We start from the raw sequence: 27,635 nt of genomic DNA on the forward strand, positions 1-27,635 counted from the left end.
TGACACTTCTTTTTAAAAATAGCAAAGTAGGTACAAGTTGATCAGGGACCAAACTGGACTTCAAACATGCTGAAAAAGCCAAGCGGGTCAGAAACTAATTCTACTCTTAACTGACCATCTGAGAAAGCCAAGGAAAAAAATGTCTTCCTAAGCTCTTTGTAGATCCTTTGGATTTAAGTTTCCCTGCAGGTGTCTTCCTCTGCTGCTATGTTTTGACACTTACACAAACACACAGAGGTTTGAGGTCATGCTCGTTCAGAAATAAGGTTATGCAATATAATATAAAACTTGAAAAATGAGAAATGGGAATAAGAAGCTTAGGCCTGATGAAATCCAGGCATCTGGCAAAAGAGATTCTCCTCAGAGACTACAGGGGAAAATGATATAACAAAGTTGACCTGAGAAACCTACAGTTCAGGACAAAGTTCAACACCTCTGTCAGTTGTATTGGTGAGGTCAACGACTCACTTCATTGTCAGACTGATGAGAGATGTGTTACAGCTTCACAAAGTGTACTGCAGATGCTAACAGCTGGGGAAGAGGGAAAGTCAACCACAATGGGGGTGATTTGTCACTGTTTCCACTGTAAAACTATGCTATCAAGGGCATCTGAAGTGACTTGTTTCTGTTCTCACGCTGCATTTAGAGAATCCCAACCAAGCAGGAACCAAGTTTTCTTCCAAACCGGAAATAAAACTAGGTTTTTAGGGGGCCCTGTATGCTCTAGGATGAATGCAGTTAAACATATAACACCCTCCTTCACTGCTCCCAGACTGACCAGTCTGCCTCAGGATGAGTGAGAACTGGTCAAACAACTGACATCCAGAACAATTTTCTTTTTGTATCTAACATTCCCCATGGGGCTTCCATAAAATCTCAGGCCAGACCTCTGGTATGCCACCAAAGAACCTCAAAGGGACCACGAAGAGGGGGTACTTACTCCCAAAACTCCGTGACGGGAGAGGTGAAGTTAGTGGCATTCAGTGATATCCAGAGCGTTTTGTTCTTCCTGAGAGTGTCTTCCACGCATGTTGGCGTGTTCCACTTCTGGTGGCAGTGAGCCCATGGCAGGACGCTCTGGAACGACTGGAACAGGTAGTAGAGTCCCCAGGCCAGGATCACGATGTAGTACACATTCAAAAGGGACACAATCACTATGGAAGCATAACCAATTCCTGGCGAGAGGGGAAGAGAAAAAAAACACACGCAGACGTGACAGCTGCTTCTTGCTAGGGCACCTTGTGATCTTGTGGAGCTGGTGCTATCACCACTGTGTAGTGACTTGTAACCTGCTCTACCACCCTGCTGTTGGAAACTCAGCTCTACTTAATCACACGTAGGCACAGACCTGCCACCATCTCTGGTCCTCGGGGCTGAGTTTCTGGCTCTGGTCTGCTGGCACTGGAGGGGAGGTCTGCAGGATGTTTACCCAATTTAACACTAACCCAGCTATTCCACGTTTTAGTAAAAGAAAATCAAGGCATCATGCTTTGCATATTTGGGATCTACACTATCTTACTTTTTAGGTTACCTATATGGTCAGCATTATTCTCACCACACTGTCCCCCAAGAAGCTTCCTTGAAGGCAGTTCAGCTGGGCAGCCTCTGCACCGCTCATACTTACTGACTGGCACAGCTCAGCCTATGTGCAAAAAAAGAGACAGTTCTTGAATGAGTTAAAAAGGAAAAGTCCAAAGCTATCAGTGTGAAAGCTGCTGTTTCTGCCCCAATTTCACTTGTGCAAAGGAAGCATGATATTTGTAGCTGTTACGGTTAATTAGATCAATGTTTAACTCTGCTATCAATATTTGATGATAAAAAAACGTTCCCTGTTTGTTTTTGAAAAGCAGGGTCAGGGACAGATAAGGGTGAGTCCTACTTCGGGAGGTGGTGGAATGCTGTGCCAGTGGCAGCTTTCATTAAATAACACAACTGTTCTCCTGAGTCTGGTATCTCTCTCCTAGCTTGGCAGTTTAGCACCACTGGCAGTTTCACTATTTTTTTTAAATACAAACTGAAAGGACACTGAAAAGTCCCCTTTACTGAAAATCTTTTAGCTCCAAAAAGCCTATAAAGTTTGTCATTTAGGAACAGCACAGAAAGAAAAAAAGAGATTTCTATTAAAAACTCAGTTACAAGAGGATGAAAAGCCTATGAAGTTCCCTTTAAAACACCACCCTGACAGCTACTCCAGCACCTGGGATACCTGCCTCATATTTCAGTTTCCAACCTTATTGCAGCAGGACTCTTCACCACCAGAAGTTATTTTTATGCCAGGTGAAAACTAGCAGAACAAGTGCTCTTAATTGCACATAGCTGCATTTCATTCAGGATATGCAGCTAGGCACATTATTAGAGCTACAACGTTTTCTTTATGGATGCCTGGGAGGTTGCTATTTAAACACGGAACACTTCTTCCTCCTCCTCCTCAAAAAGAAAGGTTTCATAAAAGAGGGAGGAGGAGGAAGAAAATGGAGCTAAAGCAGCACAATTACATCAGCTTGGGCATTCTGAGGTTTAGGTGGGAGTGTGAGCAGTGGAGAAAGCCCTCACTTCTCCTTAGTGTGACATAAGGGGAGAGAGATGCCTGGAACTGCAACAGTAGCTGAGCTGGAGACATCAGTGTGAAGTGCGCGCTCTTTCCCAATGGGATTTGAAGAATGCCGCTCTGTTAAGTGTGATTTTCCCAAGTGATTCTGCCTGTGCTATCCGGCTGTAAAGGGCCATCTCTACACATAATAGGCATTGTCGGTAATTCTTCTAACCTTTTATTTTTCATTCCAGTTAACTTCCAGAGCAGCATTTGTGTAATCCCTGTGAGCAGTGAGTGATTCTTCATTCACCTGGCAAAGGCCCTTCAATAACATCAGACCAACATGCCTCGTTGCCAGGACCTGCTTGGTTATGATGAAAAGTCCCAGGACTGATACTGGCTGTATCAGTAAACACAGGGATGCTACCAATGATAAGCTTTCACGTGGCAGAGAGATTTTAATTTCCAGACCAGAATAACATTTTGAAGATGCTTTCACTAAGGCCATCTAGCCTTCCAAAATAACACTTCCTATGATACCTGTGAGCAAAATGTGCAAATGCCTTTTGAGGGCATAATATGCAATTTCTTTCTTTCTTATTGGCAGTCTTGCCAGTTAACAAGATGACGGCATCAAAATCGATACCTTACTTCGTCCTACCGTGACTTCTAGCTTTCCAGGAACCACTATCACACCCTCAATTACTACAGCAAATAGCTGATTTAATGGACGTGAGGGGAGCGGTGTTGCTGCATATGGTTTACAGAGGTGTCTTTAAGCAGAAAAGCACAACAAGGTGTACTAACCAGTGAAAATAGGGCAGATCTTTTCCCAGCATGTAATTCCACCTTCAGAGGTATACTGTCCTAGCACCACCTCCAGGAAAAACACGGGAAGACCTCCCCCAAACAGGAAAATGAAATAAGGTATAAGAAATGCACCTGTTGAGAAAACATGTGAAGTGAGTGAACTTACACAGGAACATCTAAAAGGTGGTAACAGGAATACATAAACACAGAAACATATTTGATACTTTAACACCAGTATACAATAATCCTATTCTGGGTAGCTTTTGCTCATATTCTCTGCAAGAAGAAGCTGAAAAGGGCATCGTTCCTACTGGTCTGCATTAATAACATGTATTTTGGTTAAAAGGCAGACTCAATTGCAGAAGCAAAAGAGCAGAAAAGGGTCAGTAGCATAAAATTTTAAATGGCTGTTGCTTTTCTCTAATTAAGCTTTAAAAAAACTATTAAGTGATAAACCAATCTCTCCCGAAGACTGGTGAAGGCAGCAGAAAAGAGATGCGTAAATATTCTTTTTAAAAATTGGATGAAGGCACTGAAAAAACAGCAAGCTGAAGGCAGACAGACTGACTCCTAAGAACAAAATAAAAGAATACTCACCTCCGCCATTTTTGTAGCAGAGATACGGAAACCGCCAGACATTGCCTAAACCAATAAATCCACCAGCCACAGACAGCAGAAAGTCAATCTTGCTTGCCCACTTCTCCCGCTGGGGTGGCTTCCCTTCTGCCTCATCCTCAGGCCGTGTCCCCGGGCTTTTGCCGGGGGAAGGTTTGAGGATGTCCTTGTGGAAATCTTTCAAACACTGAAGCTTTTCCTTTGTTGCCATATTTCTGCTTTCTACATAGAAAAAGAAAAAAACAAACCCTGGGTTTATTGAACAGTCTTTACTGGCAGAGCTCTCTAACACTGCAAGAACATTTTAACCAAACTCACTCCATAAAAGCAGTGCTGTTTATCAGGCTGTTTATCACATCTGCTGCCTGCAGTGACCAGGAGAGACAAACAACCCCCAGACTCTGTGGTCACCTCTTTGTGGCCAATGCAAAGGTTTGACATCACTGCCTACATGCTGGCTGCAGGCAAAAGGTGTATAAAGACTGCACGCTGCATCAGCATCAGCAAATGGTGTTCCTGAGCAAGTGTTTCACGCTGTTTCCATGTCCATAATCAGGTACAAATCACTGCATCTGATTCCTTCTCAAACACTCAAGTGAAATACAGCAGAATAGCAAATCTCACCTTTCCAGATAAAACTCATTCTTCTACTTCCCAATAACCTGAACCATCCTGTATCATTTATCGCCTGCAATCTCCTTCCCCTGAAGTGGTAAAAAGCTTTCAGAAAACTACACATTTGTAAAAACTGGAATGGAAAGTCATTTGTTCTAATCAACCTGCAGGAACTGAAGGAATCTTTTCAGTTTATTCAATTTTCGTAACTGCACTGTTTTCCCTCGACATCAATAAAGGGACAAAAATAAACCTTTATATTCAGTTATTGTCTTACACGCACCTATGCAACCGAACAGTTTGCCAAGAATGATGGCTTCTTAGTTAAATAAAAAGTCAGCAGCATGAGTCACTGATGTGAAACCCAAAGCTTATTAAATCTTTGCTGGCTTTATAATTTATAGATGTAATTTATGATGTTCAAAAATCATAGATTGTGTGAAAATAAAAGCAAGAAGAATTACTCCAACAAGTTCCTTTTAATCCAGGATTTCCTAATGAAAACAATTTAGGAATAACTTGTAGCTTTTACGTTAACTCAGATCTCAGGCATATGAGGCCAATTCATTCCCCAGATAACTCCAGTGACTTCAGCTGGATCTGACCAGTTATTTTTGCATAGTGTTTTGATACTGAAAAGCATGTGAAATTTTCACCAGAACCAGGCAAAACAGCAAGTTTATGCCAGACCACAACCATTCCTTGGTTGTACCTGTCATGGGTGCACAGTCATAAAAAAATCATGCTACAGATTATCCCATTTGATAGCTGCAAGTCTCCCTCATACCTGCTTGCTGGTTCTGAACTCTAGCCTGATTTAGCTTGTGGTAGCGACCTGGAATCTAAGCTGACATTAGCTCTGCAGGAAGTTTTTAAACTGAACATGATTTTGAGATAGACAGGCATCATTGTACCTGTAAATCTTTCCATCCACCATGGAAAGTTTCGGAAGGCTAACACTTTCACAAACCACAGCAGCTCGACAATCGCCCCACTGACACACTGGTGGCCTTTGCAAAGCAGGTATTGCAAAGGCAGTCACCTATCAGGCCATGATTTTAATCTTCACAATGCTAATCATTACAGCTTTCTAGTCTTTGTTAAAAAAGGCCACTGCTGACTGCACAGAGGTGATGTGAGCACCTGCAATACCCCCCGGTCAACAGCAGAGAGAGCTCATAGAAGGAGAAAGCTAATCAGAGGGTGATGGATCATTACCATCCCACTGCAGGTGTATGAGGGCAGGACACATATTCCTCTGAAATATCTCCTATTGGTTGTCATTAAGAGACATGGCATGAGATAAAGTAGTATAGTAATTGAATAAAAATGACAGGGCCAGCTCTGCAACAGCCTTCAGGCACCCAGACGCTTTGGGGAATTAATTCACAATAGCTTGAGTTCTTAGTAGCATGCATGGAGATTAATGGAGGTGCCTCCAAGAGGGATTTACTTAGGAAGTTGCCTTAACTTCTCTGGGACATCTACATCTCACTTCAAGCCAAAAATAAGTACCACCCTGCATCATCTCCTGGAGTCATCTCTTGAGAGAGAAAAAAAAAAAGTAGGAAAGTAAGTAGGTGCAGCTGCTTTTCTTCAAAAAGGTACCTAGAAGGTGGCTGATGCCCTGCTCTCACTGCAACAGCAGCCAGGCATGGAGAAAGCCCAATTTCACTTTCTTTTGCTATTTGTGCTGCTTGAGTCCCTAGCTTTCCATTCTCTCCTTGCGGAAGAATGTCATAACCATCAGGCAACAGGCTATTCTGGGCTGAGGAATGGAGGGCATTCGGACCGCCACTAATGGAAGCTGTTCTTCACAGGGGTTATTGAAAAGCTCTTCAATAGAGGAAGAAAGTGTGCAAAAGAGAGCACGCTGTGCTTTAAGGTCACACCTAGTGTTTAGAGCACACCCCTGTCATTCAGACAATTTTTTGGTGAACTGCTGGGACAGCCATAAACCTGCTTAAGAGGGCACAGAGATATATAGATTCATAGAGTCCTGTAGGATTAAGGTTTGAAATAGGAGCTTAACTGCTCCCCGCAGGGACTGATATTGGAAATACCCCGAAACAGAACACTGGGCACATGGGTTACACTGATATCAAAAAAACCAGGGGACTTATAGTCATTAGCCTCCTCCAAGATTAAAAACTCTTCCAGGATTGCAATTTTTTACAATCTACTTTTATCTCACGACACAGAGTTCTTTATTTTTCTGCCAGCTTTAATCTTCTTGCCTGCGGATTTACTTTCACCCAGGTGTTACTCTGTTCTACCCAGAGTTTGCAAGCCTGACCAACTGACTGCATTCTATAAGCCCTAATTCTCCCTGGGAAAAGGTGATCACCCTGTGGTTTGCCCTAATTACCTGCATGCAAAGTGTGAAACGGTGCCTTTTCAGACTCCTACTTCATAACTGCGTGGGACTGCATTTTCAAAAGGGATTTCTAATTTGACTTAAGATGTGCCAAATTAATGGCAATGCTTAAAAACCTAATTACTGAGTGAAAATTTTTTTTCAGCCTTAGCTGGACTGTGAAGACAGATCGTGATCTTTCCCTTAGCCCACAAGCGACTAACTCCCAAGACCACGCTTGCTTTTGGGGTGGCCGTTTCACCATATGGATGCCAGAATATGGACCACCACAACTTTGTTGCAAGTCACCAGCTCTTGCTAACGGGTCATAGTACAGTACCTATCCAATGCCTGCACAAAATTAGTAACAGACCAGATTTATTGTGTATCTATCTCTTAGCTAGTCTTGCTAAAATCCTGATTGTTTTGAGGGCCAGCAGCTGTGGCTGGCAGGCACGTACCGTCAACCAGTACCATAGGAGCTGACGCTAAGTGGCCACCTGGGACTGCAGTCCTAGCCTATGTCACGTTCAAGGGATGTCAGATTTATCCCCCTTTGCTGCCAACCATTGGTGTCCACCCAGCCATTCCCAATTACAGGAACTGTCTACAAAGGCTGCAAGGGTGGGGGGTATGGGCGATTCTCCTTGGTGAAGAAAAGCCAAGAAAATCAAGTTTGTTTAGTGAAAGGCATTGTCTTTTTCCTTAATGGGGTTGGAATTTCATTTCCTTTAGTTATGTCCCACTGGGTGAGGTTAAAATGGCTCTTAAGGGAAATAGTCTGACAGAGATGCTGAAACAATATGTTGTCACCGCCCAGGTCAGAACCAGAGAATAATAGGTTATTTTTACTGTATCACTTAGTAGGGATGGTATCCGAGATCTAAGTCCATCTGATTCCCCCAAGGAAACATATTCTAAGAAAGTGCTCCTACAATCACATAGTCCAAAAGGAACAGTCCAAGTGTGAGGCATATATCTGCCTCCTGGAGACACATGTCTGCTTTCCAGGAGACACATCTGCCCATGAGAGTACCCCTCCAGGAAGCTTTGGATGGCCCCAGGAAGCCCTGGCTTCATCTGATGATCTTAACATGGATAAACAAAAAGCAGCAGTCAAGTCTGCCGTTTACAGTGTGCTGCTAGGCTGAGTCTAGTCAAACAGCCGAAGCCTGATCCAAAAGCAAGGGGAGAAATGATCCAGACCAGGTCAAGCCCAGAATCTGCTCTCACATACACCAGTAGAAACCCTAATTAACTGAGGATGAAGTTACTGATTGTCAAATTGATGCTGGTAAAACGTGGAAAAATAGAAGGGAGCAAGCACAGCTGCTTTGTGCTTCTCAAGCATCTGCTCCCTGGTGCAGCTCTCTCCTGCAGGAGAATCACACGTCTGTTCCTTGTGCCTGGTAAATATCTCCTTGTGTGAAATACCCCTGCAATAACCCAAGCTCTCTTGCTGCCCCCCATGACGGATTAGTCTTTGGTGCACAGCTGAGAATATCAAAAGATTAGTCGGAACTGGAGTGCTTTCACAGCCAGCTCAGCTTGGGCCATCTACTGTGCTGCAGCTATCGTATCTTTGCACGTACCGCCTGCACCTCAGATAACCCATACCCTTTAAAAAATACTGGCATCGAAATGTAATCCTTCATAACATGCAAAAAATGAGGGGTAGGGGAAGGGGGAGGCACTGGGCAGAGAGATCAGACGATGAGAGATGCAGATGGGAGAAGGCCACCAGCATGGACAGGACCTGCTGGTTGTCGGAACAGACACGTTACTGCAGAACCACTGACTTTGACAGACAACCCATGGATTATACATCTGAAAATACACTGTTCAATTTCTGCTTTGGGATTACAGCGATGATCTACTCTAAGCTTTTTACAGCCAGAGACAGATGATGACCACAGGGTAACACCTTCCAGCAGGAGCCCCGTGGACAAATTCACTGCAGATGCCACCTTCTTTAAAAGTCAAGTCTTCAAAACAATGGTTTTCCAAACGCTGATGAAAACATGGACATCAAAGTCTGCCTGTACACACAGATATGTATTTGTAAATAATTACTCATGCTAACATGCACGCACAGTCTTGCATCTGAAGATCAGAAACCACAGCAAAGGAGCTACTTCTTTTTTTTTGGTCAATATATATAAACTTTGAATAGGGATTCAACATACTTAGGGACTGGAATCGTAACTAAACATTTGTTTTCTAGCTCCTTCTTCCATTAGAAAACTAAAAGCAAAGTACACACTCAGAATGTCTCTGACCTTGACAGGAATGCTGCCTGAGGAATGACTGTAGGGCTGTACTGCTGATTTTATGGACTATTTTTGCAGTGTGATGTGTACCACCACCACTACTTCTGTTTTCAAGGACCTTTTCTAAGTCCAGCCTGTGCAGACTGCACGTCTTGAGCTTCTCAGTGCTCTCCCCTCCTGTTCCATCTCAATGGCTTTTGAAAGACATTTGTTTGTCACGTTATCATTAATTTTTCTAACCCTACTTAAGCTCACTGCCTCTTTAGATATTATCATCTGTCCTATTTTTCTGCCTTTTTTTCTTTTTTAACTTGGAAATTAAGTCAACCTCCCTTAAAAAAAAAATCAAGCTTTCCTAGATCTGCCAATCTACTTGTAGCTTGGTTCTTTCAAAATTATTTTCTATTCATATCCATGAATATTTCAAAATTAGCTGCCCTGATTGTTGGATCAGAGCTGCTCTTCAAGTAAGTAGCTTACGCTCTCACTGTGAGCAATGGAAAAGCTGTTATTGATTTCAACAGTAGTAGGATCAGGTCCCAAATAAAACTGCATTTATTTGTTTGGCTCATTTCCTAGGATTACCTGGAACTTTGAAAGCTGTAATTCTTGATGTTGACAGCTTTTCCTCCCTCCTGGAGCACTGTGGTTGAGCCAATCAATACATGATTAAAATAAGCAGCCCCTTGATCAAACTTACGCCTTTAGTGCAAGTCTTTCTGATCTGCGGAAGAAAAGGCCTTTATGTTCGGCAGCCCTCGAGGCCACACCGGAGCACCAAAGAGCACCTGACTTCATTTAACATCCTTAACTCATATACAAGTTCCTTCTGCTTCATTGAACAAGATACCGATGTTTTCTGAAAAATAACACTGCTCCCTTTGCTGCACACATTGCCTCTCTTCTGCTTAAAAATGCTGCTAAAATTCCCTGAACTACATCTCACTGCTCTTTGTCTTTAATGGACTCCTCTTTTTCTGATTACTTTTCCCTGGGTAGTTATTTAAACATCTATCCATTTGTCCTTTCTCCTTTCTCAGTTTCCCCTCCAACGTTCACCATCTTCCTTCTCACTTCTTCATAATTTCCTTTTCTTTCACTATGTCACTTTTTTAGTCTTCTAAGATTGACTGGAAAATCTGCCTCTGAAAATTTTCTAGGAGCAAGGTGCACTCTTTTATAAAGCTGATGTCTATTCTGAAAGGAAAGCCCAAGGCTTAATGCAATTTCTTTTTCATCTGTTGCGGTCTGGACAAAAAGTATCTTTTTTTTCCCCGCATGCTTTTTTCTCGGTGATGTTTCCATTCATGCTCTTCAAATGCTTCAAATAGGTAGCGTGTCACAGCACAGAGCTGTTACAAAATCCTGCAGCTTGCTCAGACTTCAGCAGCAGAAAATCTGCAGTCCCGTAACACTCTAGATGCTCATTTTGTTCTACTTATTTATGTGAAAGAACAAAGCAGTTCCAACTAAACCCAGAATGGGAAGAAATTAAAAACTCCTCTCCTGTTATGTGGGGTGAAAAGGAGAAAGAGCATCCACAAACTCCAATGGCTTTCAGATGGAACATGACCTTGACCTTAAACACAGGCGCTGAAGTGAAGATGATGCTTCCCCACCTCAGAGGGATAGAGCCTGATTCCCTGGAGACATAGCCCAGAGCAGCCCTGGCCACTGCAGCGGTCAGCGAGGAAGAAGATAAGATGCAGTGAGGTGAGGACCAGCATACTGCATTACACTGATTACAACTCCATCCTACTGAAAACCTCTTTGGGCACGGCGTCTCCTGTATCCCAGTGAAAAATCAAGCATCTGCCCAAGCACCCTGCACTGAAGAGCCATGATCCTCCTGCTCTGTCCTTTCCTTGAAAGAAGAAAGCTCAAGGGTGACTCTTGCAAAAAGGATCACAGTGAAGGAGGGCATGAGAGCAAGGGCTGGCAGAGGCAGGGAGAATGAAGGGAAGCTGCTCAGCACTTGCACACCATACTGGTCATTACATGCAGGAGAACATCCACTCAACACTTGGGTCTGTTCGCATGAGACCAACTGCTGACCTCATTTAATGCCTCTGGGTGGGCCAGCTAACAGCCTCCTGACCACCAACAGGCTGGAAAGAAACACCAGCTCCCCACTGCCTTCCCTGCTTATTCCCTCTTCTGCACCAGCTCTCCACTGTGACAGTGAAAACCCATTAATTCACTGGGTGACACTGCCTCTTGAGACCCTCATTTTTAAGAAAGGGCCATTAACAAAACGCACCAGTATATCCAAGTGGTGTGGCAAGGTGATAGCTTTCCAAGCAACATGGGCATTGCTGAAGAAGACTCGACAAGCTGCGCACATCCCCAACTCTTAACCACCTCGTATCCTGCAGTTACACAACTTTTGACCAAAGGAACAAGCATCTTTGTATTTTGTTTTTGATGCTGAAGCTTTGCTGTTGAGTGAACTGCAATTCTCTAGTAAGTCTTGCTGTCAGTTAAACTAGTTCTATCGCCATAAATAAACCACATCAAAATCTGTAAGGAATGTCTCTTGTTCTGTCATAAAAAAAGCAAAAACCTTAAGGCCCACAAAGCTTATGAACTCGAACAGCCACCGGTGAGTGCTGTGCCTATTGAATTTTTTGCATGTGATTAATAATGTATTGATCCTATGTGACATGTCTGCAAGGCACTTATGTTAGTGTCAGACAGCTATCTCTGTACTGTGATAACCGAGCAGGGCTCCGGTGCAGGCACAAGAAACAATAAAGTAGCAATTTAGTGAAGCAAATGTGCAATAAAATGTATGAACTCATTATTTCAAAGCAATTTGTTCTTGGGGATAGACCATTTCACCCTCACCTGCTTTTTCAACTAGTTCTAAATTTAGCCTTAGATTTCCTGAGTTTACCAATGCTAGTGTTCAGGGCTGACTCGTGATTGAAGATCACTGCGCTTTTTCAGTATGTTATCCAGCTAAGTAGAAAACAGGTATGTGTATAAGATTGCACAGTTTTGGAAAAACAGGCAGAGTTTTCCAACCTTACTAATGGGTTTGATCAGCTTTACGAGCAGACTACTGCCATACGTGCCCAGGCCACCTCCACACAAGGATGGAGTTGTGTCTTTATTGCCTCTACCCATTCATCTTAACTTAAACAATAACTGAGGGCAGATTTCTATCCCACCTGTGGCAGCTGTTTAAACAAGTCACGTAGCACCTTACTGCCACAAATCCAGATCCCAACACCATTGGTGGAATAGAACAATCCTTTCTTCTTCTTTGTTCCTGTGCCCTATTTGCATAACACCTTTTTTTTTTTTCTCAAATACATTAGTAGAAGGAAGAGTTGTGCAACATGGCACTGCGGGTGGAAAACAGCCAGCGAACTTGTACTGGGAAAACAGTTATTACACGCACGCAGTCAGCAGCATTAGTCCTGTTACAGGGCTATAAAGCCTGAGAAGATTACGAAGCCCTGAGGACAGAGCCATGAGCTCTAAAACTTAATGATAAGTGGGAGCTACTTTTGATTTCGACTTCTCCTCCATGCTGGCAGTGATCATCAGCAAATACATCATTGAGTGGTGGAAGACTTTGAAGATGTGGACCCAGCGTGGAGCAATGACCCTTGCTGCTGAACTATGGTACTCGTGTGACTGCGGTGCTTGGCCAGGGCACCGCTGCTCACAGGCCTTCAGCCATCAGAGGCTTCCTAAGCACCCTGAGGCTGAATTCACTGTTGTTGTTTTCTTTCCTTCAAGAAAAAAAATGGAACAGAAACTTTAAGCCTATGAAGTTTCACACAGGAAATGAAATCGAAACTACTGATACAGCAGAGCAACACAGACTGCAGGGGGTTTCTGCACAGGATATGCTAAAAGAAGAAGTGGCAAAGTCGCTGAACAGGCTCCCAGAGAGCACCAACAAAACACGTCAGTGAACTGTAGACTTTCATACACACACAACAAAAGTGAAGCCGTGTAGACACTATGGTATTTATTTGCCTTCACGCAGTGGTGCCAGGTGCTGGCTTGCACGGCTGGACACTGGCATCTTTTGTTTAATCCCAGATCAGCCTTGGCTCAGTCTCCAGCTGCAGCTTCATGCTCTGAGCTCCCATGGCTGGCCAGAGCCACTCACCGTGCTCCTGGAGGGCACTTCAGGAGGAATACTGCTATGTCCTACAGGCCTCTGAGTGGGCATTATCTGACCAAAAATGACAAAATTTTCATCACTACCCATCTGTTTTGAATGTCTGAGTTGGAAGTAAAACCTTTGGTATTGACCACTAAATCACTACGCTTTTAAATATCACATGATTCAGGCTGATTCCCAGTCAGTTCCCTTCTGCCACGGACCTCAGCTTTCACACACGGAAAGAGCTGTGCTCATTTTTATGCCAAGAGATATGAAAACCAAACAGCGCCAGAACAAATACTTCACTTCTCCAAGGAAACTAACCTATAAACCACTTCTGCATACCACAATCTGCAAAGTGCCGAGCACACACCAAGCACAAACAAAACCCTGATCCCACACACTGCCTGAACAAAAGCCCCACCGAATTCACCCTGGAACTGCTGCCTCCAAAGGGAGTTTCTTACGAGCAAGGCTGACTCCAGTTCAAGAAACAAGTATCTGCAGTCCCACCTTTATACCAGTGTCAATCCCACAGGCTACGGGTACTTGTTTCTCTGTTGGCTTTTACAGGTGAGCATCCCAAAATGTAACATGACAATATAGGAACAGCCTGAGTATTTTTCTCCCTCTCTTATCTTTTCAAACAAATGCCAGCTGATGGCTTTCATTGCAGGTTGCTTTTATAGTCCTAGTTTGACTACTGTAAATGTAACCTACCTATGTTGACCACTTCAGAGAAGGAGTTCATGAGGCTTAACAGTTGAGGATCTTTTCGAGGGCAATTTCATCTAAGTGACCGTGCTTGCACTAGATACTAACATGGCACATTAACCTTTAATATCCAGAGCTGTTTTCATCATGACTGGAATCGTTTTTCGTTATTTTTTTCTGTCGTGTACAAAAACTAACTACAGACAGGGGGGAAACTGTTTGCAGTTCCACCATAAATGATGGGTACGTAACAAACAGCTGAGATGGCCATAAAAACACTCCATATGTAAACTAATGGTAGAAACTGAGAGAACTTCCTTTGATTTAGTTTTCCAGATTTTTGTAAGGAAGTGACACATGAACAAGTTGCTTTAAACTCCTCAGGTAAATATAATCTATTAAATTTGACTTGCAATCCATAGCTGCAGGAAGAGCAGAGGAGAAAGGACCTTCACCCCTACTAAGCAATAGTATCTTCTGCTACTCTATTCCCTCGACATGGCACAACACCTTTTTCACATTTGAAAGAGCAACCCTCTACATCCTTAAGGAGGATCAGTATGATGAGAGCAAATTGACATGGTTACAGCAGAGGGAAGGCAGCAATCATTAGAAAAAGAATATAAAAGCAAGTCTGTTAAATCTTGATTTTAGAACACTGTCCCTTGCATTAAAAGGGACCTCAGATGTCTTTGGTTGCTCATATTTAGTCTTTCCTCAATCCACCTCAGTAGCCCCATAACTTCACTTTTGACAGAGCCTGGGAAGTAAGGTGTTTGCATAAGGAGTATACTTCTTGCTGATGAAGGAGATAAAGAGAAGAAAATCACCTTATCTTGGCAGACTTGAAAGAGCAACCCTATAAAACTACTGCCGTAATTACTTCTCCTAGCAAGTGGGATCTTCTTACTTTTTGTTTTTTAGAGTAGCTAGGTCATTGTTGAAAATGCCCTAAACTGGTATGGTGAATCTCAGCATGGTTTTGCTTTCTTTCTGCAGAATTAAAAGAACATTATTCTGACAAAGGGTGGGTTTTTTACTAGGATGTGGGCCAAGCCATGAAAATTTGCTACCCTACAGAGCTTGCAGACGCTCCTGTGCACATCCAAAGCTCTTTGGCAGACAGCTGCAGGGCTGGAAAGGCGTTTAGCTGAGGAGCAGATGCTCTATGCAGCATTAACTCCCTCACGTGGTTACAGCCACATGAGGAAACCAGCACGTAACGGCAGAGTGAGGGTGGTTGGTGACTCGCTAAATCCTAAATACCCCAAAGCTCTCTTCAAATCTGCTGTAGAATGGGATTTGTAACGGAAAGGGAAAAAAGGTGATCTTTACTTTTTAAATACTTATTGTCCTGATATAATTATGCATCAAACTCTTCAACTGATAACTTCAATTGGCACTTAATGATGATTTGAAGATATCTCAAATGAAATTCTGGTAAAAATAATAATTAATTTCAGAGATCCAAATTTCATCTACTAATGCCATCTGAGGTTACCATTTACAACTTGATTTCAAGCTCACATGAATAAAACCACTGTTAACTTCATTGATCTCCAGGAGGTTGCTCCTGTTCTATGTTGTTACGAAAGACAGAGATCCCAAATGGGGAGTGAAGAGTTAACAACACACACAGCAACACGGCTGAATCAGAACAGGAACCGAGTATTAAACAGAACCATAAAACAATTTAAGTTACAAAAGACTTCCGGAGGTCAGGTAGCCCAGCCTCTTGCTTAAAGAAGGGCCAACATCAAAATCAGACTGGGTTGCTGATGGCTTTATCTGGTCAAGCTCTGAAAGGCTCCAAGAGCGGAGACTGTACAATCAGTTTTTGTACAATCTCTGGGCAACCCACCCCACCGCTTCACTCCTCTCAGGGTGAATATTTTTTTCCTAATAACCAATCTGAATTTCCCTATGGGACAAAGAAAGAAGGAAAAGGGAGAAGAGGATTAACACAAAATGCCAAAACAATACAGAAAGCTCAATCTTCATGTTCTGATACTGCACACATACAATACAAGCACTTGGAAAGTAAAAGGTGCAGAGGGTGTGTGGTGAGTGACAAATGAGTAAGCTCCAGGTTAAGTAAAAAATAAGCAACAGCCCCTGGTGGCAGCATATCAGATAACACTCATTTTATTATCAGGGTAAAAACATATTCCTTAAAGAAAACCAAACAAAAATACCTGCTGAATGTTACAACGCGTGCCAAGCAATTACAGCTTTCCACAATGTGTCCAGTGACTCACTGTGACACAATAAATTGGCATATGGTGCTCACTCAGGGTATATAACTCACGCATTTGCAATAGCTCTAAAGAGCTAATAGTTACTTGGACTGTAGTTAATGTTGGGGGGTTTAATTTCCTCATGGCAATGCAATAAATGTCATGCTTATTATTGTATTATTATTAAAAAAAAAAAGTTTAGTGGCAGAGAAGTGTCATTAACGCCTGAAATCTCCTGTATGCTAGAGAAATCAATTCAGACAACCTCTGGCATGCGAAAGCACATAAATAATTGGTAAATACTACCTGTGGTCTTCTGGGTCCAGATTTGCCTGCTGCCAAGAGAAATCAACTCCTTTTTGGCTGCAAAGGATAGGAGGCCACTCAATACCTTGCAGAAGGCACTGAGCACCTGGCAGAAATCAAGCTTTGTGTGTGCCAACACCCCATCAAAGAACAAACACTGAAGCACATGACTGAAACAGTTCTCTTATCGGGGAAGACAGCCTCCTAGTGAGACACAGAGCCAGCGCTCTACAGCGTGATGGATACTCTCCCAGCCGGGGAAAGGTGCACTTCCTAGGCTTACCCCACTTAAAACACAGATAAAACGCTCTTAATGAAGGAGAAATAAAAAAACCAACAAACCATTTGTCTGTCACTGAGTCTGTCCAAGAGCAGGGACTTGAAATCCAACTTTTATCATTAATAAGACATCAGAGATGCTTAAAAGCAGGGATCAAGCAGCTGCAGAAGCAACTGTGATTATAAGAAAATTCTCCCGTAACCAAGATTACTCAAAGGAGCACAGGCTACACCACGGCTTGTGAGTATCACCAAGAGAATACAGCTTCAGGATGCTAATCTTTCCATCATTCCAAGATGATTTAATGGGAGAACAAATCCTACACAGGCAAGGTCTACCTGACACTTGAACCCATCTGACATGAGCCCAGTGAAGCCAGTGCTACTCTTTAGCAGAAGTGGATCAGTAAGATAGAATTGGACCACCGGGATTTTGCTCACATAGGGACTCAGAGCTACGGCAGAAGTGCCAAGAGTTTCAAGGTCAGCAGGACTGATTCCTAAAAAAGGGGGTCTGACTTGGATACCATTTACACAAAGATAAAGCAATAGCAGTGCGACTGGAATCAACAAAGCTATGCTGGAGTAAATCAGTTGAGAATTTGATCCTGAATTTGTATATCTTTGCGGCTAATTTCACAGGTAATAAACATCACTAAGGTCTCAAAATGTAACTTGGAAGGAAACACATAAACAAACATCTCAGCCTACAGCTCTACTGCTCCCTGATCCCTGAGGAGGCAATTACTCCCTCGATGATGTTCTGTATGGGCCAAATACAATGATTGCCAATACAAATATTTTGTTCCTGGGTTTTTGCTTTATAAAATGTGTATTTGGACGGTGTGGCTTCAGGTGTTTTCTTCAGTCCTTAACAACAGGTTCCAAACGTGATCCGGGAATACGGCCATGGCCTCAGTGCGAATGGCAATGGTAAATAATGACCTGCTCTGCCTGTTTCTTCACCTTCAATCTCCTGAACTGCTTAATTGTGTGGAAGACAGTTGAAATTGTGCCTGAACCAAGACTGCTGGGGTCTGATCTGCACTCTTTTATTTTTACTCTGTAGATTCTTTGCTAGTGCTCACAAAACAGTCTCCAGCTCCCCAGAAATATCTTTGATTTACTAACATATTTGTTGCATCTCACTTACCTACCTTCCTCTAGGAACACACTTGAGAAAGTGTAAAAGTATATAAAAATTATGTAGCACTCAGAGCTTTTTCCAATCAAAACTCATATTCAACTATGCAAAAATGTTAGTCTTCACCCAAGGAGTTAAAACCAGCATTTAGTTCTCCCCAGTGCAAAGACCCTCCCTCCAGAGAAGGAAATGCTGTCTTTGCCCAGAGCCCATATGCTCATTCTCTAGTTGGTTATTTCATGACAGCGTTAGCTAAGTTTTCATTATAAGGTATTATTTGTAGCTGCTGTTTTCATGAAGCAGCGGTAATAAACAAGTGAGATGTATGTTCCTTTTTAAATTGCTTGAAATAATTAGCATTGTTAAATTTAGACTCTGAAAGAACTTACAGATTTCTCTAGTTTTTTACCAAATACGGAAGCTACAAAGTGATCTACCACCAGCAGCCGGGCCTGTGCCAGAACAGTATGCGCTCCGTATACTATCCAAAATCTGGTTTAGATGAGGAAATAACCTAAGCTCTCCAAACAACCCTTTAAAAGTAAATGATGGTTGTGTTGAATTATTTTAACAACTGCACTGTGTGTTACTCTTTTCCAACCTAAACTCAAGACAGGACTTCTTTTTATTCCTGTTCTGGTCTATACAGGTGTAAATGGGTATCCCAGATCTGGATCACACTGGTAAGCTTAATGGACTAATACTGAGACACAGACCCAGATCAGAATTTTGCAGCTGACCTCCTAGCTTGAGAATTTATATTGCATTCAACTATTACAGAAGTCCTGACCTACATCAAGCATTCAAATTCCAAACTTGGAGCTTGTGGTTTGCTCTCATCTTCGCATCATTTACTTTTTCCACTCATACCCTTGACCACAGCTTGCTGTATTGACAGTCCAGACAGTTACTTAAAAAAGTAAACACAATGCCCTCCCCAACCCAATTTGGCAATTTCACAGTTTTTTCACTGCTTTTCAGAGCCTGATCCAACAAACCTGCTTCATGACAGCACCAAACAAACATCCTCTAAAAATCTTTTCACTCATAGTTCGCATTTTTGTTTTGGGTTGGGTTTTTTGTTTTTGGGTTTTGGTTTTTTTTTTTTCGGGTGAGTTTTGTGATTCATCAGCCTTACAGTGTTTTTCTTGAGATGGGTGCCACCAACCCAGCAGTACAGGTTTCCTCAGTGCAATGGGAAAGAGAAGATGAAATACCAGGGGCCATCACAGAACTTAGCCTTAATGGTTCTACAAGAGGGGACTGATGCCAAGCAGACATTCAGCTGAAATAAGAGGTGAGGAAAAGATGATCTGCTGTGGGAAAGACCACATGCATATGCACATGTATTATGCCATGCATAGAAGGGATACAACAACAATATACTAAAAAAAGGTACAAAATGAAGACAAGGAAAAGGCTAAATCTGATAGGGTTTACATTCTGAACTTTTATAACTAGAGGAAGGAAAAGTTAGGGAAGTTACTCAAACAAGTATGATGGAGCTGGGAAAGGAGTCTGGAGTGACGTGCAGAAGAGAGTTATCATGGGATCAAAACACAAAATTGTAAGTACTTCTTTGCTCTATATACGATAAAACAGTAAGATCTACATAAATGATAAAATCCCAGGGCATTAAAATAAATATATGGGCATAGAGTCTTAAATATTTCCTGGGAAAAATAAGCAAGTGACATGCAATTGCATGGGAATTTAGTGCTAGAAAGTATAAAGCCCTACACCTCAGGAGAGCAGTGACACTGCCTGAGGAGCAGCTAGCTGCAAAGCTGTAAATCCAGGAAAGACCTAAAGGTGATTGCAAAAAGTGTCCGTGGAGTAGAAAGGAGATAGAAAAGCTAAAGAAAACACAAATAAGGACAATAAAAATCATCTAAGGAGAGAGTAAAGAGAGCTAAATTAGTAAGGTCTATAAATGAGAAGAGTCCTGGGCTGAGATCCAGCTATAAATACCTTCAAGGTACTGTGTGTAAAGGAAGGTAATTAATTTAGCTCAAAAGATAGTAGGACAAGAAGCAATTGCTTGAATTTAGGAATGGAAACATTCAGGATATATAAGAAAAAGTTATTTGAAGAAACATCTTCTCATCTGGGCAGCCTCCCAAGTGGTAGCCAAGGCACACTCACTGTTTGCAGCCGAGAAGAGGCTGAATAAGGGGCTCTGGAAAATGCTGCAGTCACAGCTTTCCACAGCCCAAAGAAATCACCACAGTCCAACCTACTGACCTTTTAGTCTCTTTATAGGTTATCTGAAAAACTGCTCTTTTATTAAAAAAACCCAAACACCACCCAAACCTATATACCCAGGTAGTGACAACACATCCACACCAGAGCTCAGCAACTGGGGTGTGCAGCACTCCGATGTGCAGCGCAGCTAACGGCAAACCTCTCTAAGTCTCTTCTGGCTATTCAGTGGTGTGTGCAACGTGAGTGTGCTGGGTGCTGGGAAGGACACTGTTAGCCGGACAAAAACTGATGAACCATCCGGCAGATTATTCTGAGTATCTCGACATCAAGGTCAAAGGTTGAAATGGGAACAACCTCTTCTGATACTCATGGTCTTCCCCAGGTTTGTGTTAAGAGATCCAGCATGGAACTATTCAATGTCACTGCATTAATTATGTCCTTTGATTTATGATTAGCTGAAAACCAACACTAGCAGTATCTAACAGGTCTCAGGAGTTCTAAAATACACTTGCATTAAGAAAATAAAATAAAACCCCCAAAACATTTGCAACAGGCCTTAAAATTTTCAATGACAAATGGGTATACACAAACGTGATGAATATAAAACCCAAGTACCGTTATACCCTCCCTTAAACAGATCCCATCCCAACTGCACTCACCAATCGGGACTTCTGTCCCCTCCTCAATGTAGATGGGCAGTGGTGAATCCTCCATAGGATGAGGCACTGATGGAAAGTAATGAATTGTGGTAGTATTTGTCGCAAAGAGACTACAATAAGATGGTCCCTTTCTTATCATTACAACTACATATGGCTGGTTACTGGCACAAAGGGTCATTTCTCAAAGTGGTCACCTCCTGCCACAGTGACCAGTCCAACTCACAGCCCTGAGGGGTTAATCCCCACTGGGTGTTTACTGCCACAGGAGTCAACCCGCTCTGGACAGGGCCTGGGAGAGGTCCCTGTCCTGGATGCTTCACGATCCTGCCATTTCACTACAGCCTCGCTAATCCCACCCCTCGAGTTCAACTCCCTTTGAAAGCTCATATAGTTGAAGAAGACAAGGGGAGCCAATGCACAGACAGGCACGAATAGAGTTATCGAGTCAAAGTCATAATATTTCATGCACAGAACCAGAAGGGAGAGGCTCTGATGCTCAAAGCTTGCCATTAGCTGTTGAAAAGCCACAGCAGGTGATGGAAGGCTGCTCTGCAAATGGCCTCTGGACCACAAACTTTTCATTACTTAATTGTTTTGGAATCTATGTACTAGACATAGGAAGCTCCCAATTACTTGTTAGCAATACCGAAATCTCCAGACAAAACTCTTCAGGTCTGTGCTGCACGCTTATTTGGCAGTTTCCAGACACCACACAATCATTGCTGAAGGGTTTGTCCGTTTGGGTTTTTCTCTATTTGAGAGTTTCTGCCCTTAAAGTTGGTTTTGTTGCACCACTTCCCATTTAAAACCTCTGGGAAGCATATGCTTCACAGGCCTTTAAAGGGGTTTGAATTTCCCACACTAGAATGAGATTATAATGAGCTACAAATGTTAAAAATGGTCATAATCAAAAGCCTTCTGGAATTTTTCCTTCTTCATCAACTTTTAAAAATTACAATGTACCTTCTCAAAGATACACACGCTAGGATTCCAGCTACAGGGAAGGACGATTCTTAAATCTTTTGTGGGGTATCCTTCACTTACTACTGACTCTTTTTTTTTTTTTTTTTTTTTGAAAGTTTGTATTTCGGAATCTTTGAAACCAGTGGGGTATCCTTCACTTACTACGGACTCTTTTTTTTTTTTTTTTTTTGAAAGATTGTCTTACGGTATCTATGAAACCAGCCAAAGAACACTTGTGGTTTAAAGCTATTAAATAAAGCATCTTCTGCTAGAAACACAGGTAGAATAGAGGGTTTTCAGCTGATGCTTGACTAGCAACAGGCTTAACATAAGTGCCACTCTAGTGCTTTGCAGGACGCAGTGGGCTGCCTTGACCCAAGCCCACCCCTCACTCATGTGGAAGATGAAGAGGAGCACAGGGGAGAGGAAGAGCAGAACATGGTTGCCTACAGAACTACTATACAAGCCACAGACATCATGGTCTACGGGGCGCCTTGTGCAAGCCACTTTTATCTAGAAGCTGAACTAACATTCCAGCTCAACAATAGCAAAAAACACTTGTTACCACACGGTGTTGTGCTACAGATTAACCAGCAGTTGCTACGCAAGCGCAATGGAGTGCTGCAATTCCAAGGCAGGTTATTTTTCAAAAAAATAAATGTTGACTTATGGGAAATCAGCCTGAGGTGAGCGCTCGTGGGCTTGCCATGCCACTGGACGCATGCTTGGAAGTTATGCAAAGCAGACCCTGCATTGGGAACAATGCAGTTACTTTCCTTGCTAAGCTAATTTTGCATGAAGGTAATGAGAGTCTTCATCTATGCAGCCCCTTAAAAACATTTAATCAGGTTTATCTACTAGGAAGAGATACCGAAGCAGAGCTTCCTATACTACTCGAGAGATTTCAAATCTGAGATCTGCAAGCAAACCAGGTCACCAGACGGTGTGAAAAAACAACTGTTGTAGTTTTATGACATGCAGCTTTCTTGGTCCATGAAGAATAGTACACCGGGCTCACCCAGACCGAGGAGTCAGTCTGAAGCCAAATGCTTTCACAAAACATTTGCAACAGTATTCACCAATGGCTGGTGGCATCTAGTCTTATTTTAATGGGTATCATCACCATAGGTTGTGAAATACCTATAGGCTATTTGAGGCCAAATACATGTATACACACTCTCTCTTACCCACACGTATACAAGCACACACTAGTACACACACACACAAACAAATGGCTCTACAGGCAGAACTTGGATTTTGTAGGATCCAAGGCAGTGAAGCTGACACTTGTCACAGGGTTTGGGAATCAAGGACTCTGGGGTGCTAAAACGAGCTCTCACTTATGGGTCTCCTCTGCTTTGGGCAAACCACTTTAACATTATCCTTCCAGGATCTACACATCAACTTTCTGGGCATGCTGCTTAAATGCCTGCAAAGTGCTTTCCAATGGTTTCTTAATTCTGCAGTGATATGTACAGAAGAACTGCACGGCTAGATTTAAGATAACAGTTGCTGAACATTATTACTATATAACTACAGCCCATTTTTACATGCTCTATGCTTGGTTTCTACAAACAGATGGTAAATGTTCAGTATTTGAACATTTTAATGAGCTTTATAGTCCTTTTGTAATTTCATAAACAAGCATAAATAACACTTACATGAAGAAGAGTCTCTCTTGAATGGATTTTCTCCTCCTGTTTTGAAAAAAAAAAAGAGAAAAAGAAAAGGCAAAAAGAATTTTAAAGGAAAAAACCCAGGTCTAGCAAAGCAAGTCAGACATGTTTCAATGTTACCATGCATAGAGTTTTCTAAATTTTATCAGCAAGAACTTATATTTGGAGAACATCAAGACACTGAACATAGTACCAATAATGAAACAGGAGATAGTTTCTCACTTGTTTCATCCTATATAAACATCACAGAAAATTTTATTATATCTGTCTCAAGAGCAAGGAAATTATACTTCAACAGTGAATAAAATGCAAATGCCATGTGATCTGAAGCAAAAAAGGATGAACTTTTAACTGTGTTCCAGCTCACTGATAACCTGTATGGGTTGCTCTCCCACCTACAGGCAGCCTACCTACACCAACACCCTAAAGCAAGGCACTCCTGCTGCGTTTTGGCACACTGTAACTGTTTTTCCATGCCAGCGCTCAAGTGCCATCTGCATGCAGACCCAGGTCAGGCAGAGCAGGCGTTCTTTTGAGGCTGTGACCATTCTGGGTGACAGAACCACAACAGGAAACCCAGTAACTGCTAAAATGCACGAGCCTTCCCAAGGGCCCCTGGGTCTCAACAGCCGCCCTCCTGTGACTGCGTATCACCCACCCTGCTGCCTCCCCCCTAAAGCTCGCTGGCAGGACGGGGATTTGATTCACCACCAACCTAGCTGGTGGGTTTGGTGGATGCTCTTGGAGCAGGGTATAGGGTCAGCTCCGAGAGGCTTTTTGCTGGTATAAATCTAGATACACTTGAAGGAAAAACACAGACTGATATAAATACAGAAGATGCTGCAGGACACCAGCCAGGTTCAGAGTCAGACTGGCAGCACAGTAGTCCTTGCAGTTGCAGTTTTGGGGGGGAAAAAAAAGAAGAAAAAGGACAATGCAGAGTGTTAGTTTCACTTCATTTCCACCACACTATATCAATATTAACTACTCTGGAAGCAATTTAAAAGGTATTGCCTAGAGTTTATGTGCCTTGGGATGACACTCAGCTAGCACAAATCAATTAAATCCAGGGCACTGCAACAGCTGATGATTCAATAAATATGTGTATATGGAAGAAATTCAACAAACACTAAATCACTGCATCTTCATCCTCACACCTTTCTTCCAAATGCCAAGGACCCAATCCTGCAAGCAGCCCCAGCCCCAGCCCCACCCCAGACCGGCATTAGAACAAGCTTGAGTTCTGTGTATAGAACGCTTAAGAGGACGTGCTCAGGGTTATTTTAAAAAACATAACTCTGATTCATTTGTGTCACGTATATTAAGTTACTGATGAGGAGCTGAAGGCAGTAATCCTGCTGGGTAATCTATTCAAAGCTGCACTTCTTAAACAATCTACAATTTATTAGCATGGCCAATCAAATAAGCATTACTTGCAAAATGCTTTTACTACCCTGGCTTTCCCATCCATTTTTACATGTTGTAATATGGTTAAATTTAAAAGAAACAAATCAGCATAATCTTTTCAGAGTTGTTTGCCAGCATGATTAAAAGCTTGGGTAGGGCACCCCTGCAGAGACTCCCATTACTGGTGGGACTGGCAACACTGTCATTGAGGCACTAGGGCAAAACTATGGGGCACTGGACAATCCAGAAGGGGCAAAATTAAAGTAACAGGGGGTTGCTGCTAAGCCTTGAGATGCATTGATGAAAATTCTGGGAGCATCACTACCCAGAAAACATGGCAGACTCCCCAAAGGCTTGTCTTTGGCAACACCCAGCCCATAGGACTTGGCTAGAAGCTGCTAAGATGTAGCTCAGTCTTGGCTAGGCAGAGTATTGATTTAAGGAAAACCCACTGAAATATTAGCAATGATGAGCTGTAAGACAAGAGCCTCTCCAAGGCTTTACAAAGAGAACTGTGCTCAGGCACCGGAGGTTTCTCCAGCATCGTGCAGCAAGAGTAAGCCAAGCTAACGTCCCTATTTTTCCAGGGCAGTGTGGACCTCTTTCCATACAGCACATCACACAGACTGAAGGCTCCTGCCACAGTCCCAACACTTCACCTCTGACATTTAAGAAACCTCCAGGCAACCCACCCAAAAGCTACAAATTAGTGACTACCAACAATTAGTAGTATGCCAAATGTTGCTCCTGGTTACTGCAAAGTAAAATAAACAAAAAATGGGTAGCATTCGAACCATTCCAAATTTCTACTGGATTCCAGATGAAGATGCGTTAACAAACAAACCAAAACCCCCAGGATTTTGATCTGCCAGCCCCAAGGATGGGAACACCTTCTCGGTGTCTCCCAGTATCACAGTGCCATCAACAACCTCCTGCTTTTTGCGAAGTATGACGGAATATACCGCTAACGCGGCACGGGAAAGGCAGCAGGTTAGCGAACTACACCAAGAACCAGCCGTTCCCTTCTCGGCCCACCCGCAGGCCGGGGTCGGGGTCGCGCCTCAGCCGCGGGGCAGCGCCGGGACCCCACGGCGAGGGAAAGGTGTCTGTCGCCCTCCAGTGGGTGCAGCCTCAAAGCAGCGCAAACGGGGAGAGAGGAGGGAAGGGCAAGGGACAAAGGTGAGAAGCAGGCAAATAAAGAGTAAAAAAAAAAAAAAGGCAAACAGAGAAGAGACAGTTGAAGAGGAAGCACGTAAATGCTGTCTCTGAAAATGACAGAAACAGTTTCCAGTCTCAGTTTAACCAGGGCAACAAAGACATCCTCCCATCCACCACACTCCTGCTTCAGCCTCGACTCACTCCAGGCAAGGGACACTGACGTGCTGCCTCACATATTTTGCTTTAAAAAAAACCCAACACTCCTTAAGGGGAACCTTTCTGTAACACTCGTGCAAAGGTGGGCAATGCCAAAAAGCCATCAGCTCGCCCAAATGCAGAGCCAGGGGTAAACACCCGGCTGTCACCCACCATCAGGGTTTTCCAAGGACTCTCCCCTCCCAATTCCACAGCAGCAGCTTTTAACGAGTTGATTCACTCTCAAACCTAAAGCCATAAAATCTGAACCAGTAGCAACAGTCATCTGAGCCTGGAACTACGCAGCCGATGACATGTCCCTGATCAGGGCAGCCTCACTTTCCTACTAGTCCAAAACTTGAAACACTGTGACATGTAAGAAATTAAAAAAAGAAAAAGAAAGAAAAAGAAAAAATTGCAGTTACCAAAATAGCACTACAAACGTAACCAGCCCCCTTCGGCGCATTTTCTTAATGCCTTTCCCAATACGGTTAAAAAAATTGAAACTAACCAAAAAACTCCATCTTTACACCTTGGCATAAACTGTGCTGGGATACATGTGAGGTTGTATTTCTTCACGTTTATCTGGATCCATTCCCACTACCTTTTTTCATCGGTGCTTTCATTCAAACCTAGATCTTATTAAAAAGCAGATATCATCTTTCACAATTTCTAAACACAAAGTTTTGCTTCTCTCAGAGCTGCCTAAGGAAAACACAGCTTGCCTTCCGTTTCATAAATAACACACGCTCTGCACATTTCTTTGCCGGGTGAAATAAATTCTCCCATGTTCTTATATGGAAACCTTGCGAGTCCTCCCACGTGCCGCCTGCTACAATATGAGGCAGAGATGGGCATTCATTATCTTCCAGCCAGCGGGTAAATTTTGGATCCCAGCTACCCTGAGATGAACCCAGAATTATGGTCCCCTCGCACCAAGCTGTGCTTGGTCACCTGCCCTGTGCAACCCCTGCGTTTTATTTCCGAGCCCCAATCACAACTTTGATTTCAGCATGCCAAGAATCAACAAAATCAAAGGGAAACATGAGGGATAAAAAAGGATGAAGCGGCAGCGGCGGTGTTACCCACCAGGTAGGCCCATCAGCATCAGATGCAGCATTGCCTGTATCAGCCTCATCAGTTGAGGTTAGCGCACGGCAGACCGAAAAAACACAGCGAGGAGAGGTGGCACGACGAGAGAAAAGGGGCAAAAAAAAGCCGGGGAGAGACGCGCGCTCCGTAGATGTGCTGCCGGGCCGCCAGCAAGTGGGTAATTGCTGCAAACTGTTATCGCGAAAATAAGTTAACGCAAGGTGGGGGGGTTGGTGGTGGGAGGGATGAAAATAACCGCTGAGGGAGAAAAAAAA

The 27,635-nt window shown here is 43.0% G+C and overlaps 1 protein-coding gene across 5 annotated transcripts in view; it reads right to left on the reverse strand.

The window, feature by feature from the left end:
* SLC6A6 (solute carrier family 6 (neurotransmitter transporter), member 6) overlaps positions 1-27,388 on the reverse strand; it is a 51,987-nt gene extending 24,599 nt beyond the window's left edge. For 2 of the 5 annotated variants that reach the window (XM_010133706.1, XM_010133707.1), the window contains exons 1-7: positions 27,358-27,388; positions 23,494-23,529; positions 20,870-20,935; positions 16,583-16,639; positions 3,941-4,180; positions 3,341-3,475; positions 941-1,175 (exon numbers count right to left, since the gene is read on the reverse strand). In XM_010133706.1, the coding sequence (XP_010132008.1) occupies positions 941-1,175; positions 3,341-3,475; positions 3,941-4,180; positions 16,583-16,639; positions 20,870-20,935; positions 23,494-23,529; positions 27,358-27,388 (800 nt within the window). Of the gene's footprint in view, positions 1-940; positions 1,176-3,340; positions 3,476-3,940; positions 4,181-16,582; positions 16,640-20,869; positions 20,936-23,493; positions 23,536-27,357 lie in introns of those variants that run through there. The other 3 variants (XM_010133708.1, XM_010133710.1, XM_010133709.1) reach the window with 3 other exon arrangements.
* Positions 27,389-27,635: the final 247 nt, after the last annotated feature.

This window comes from Buceros rhinoceros, unplaced genomic scaffold, assembly GCF_000710305.1.
Source record: "Buceros rhinoceros silvestris isolate BGI_N320 unplaced genomic scaffold, ASM71030v1 scaffold10443, whole genome shotgun sequence".
NCBI lineage: Eukaryota > Metazoa > Chordata > Aves > Bucerotiformes > Bucerotidae > Buceros > Buceros rhinoceros.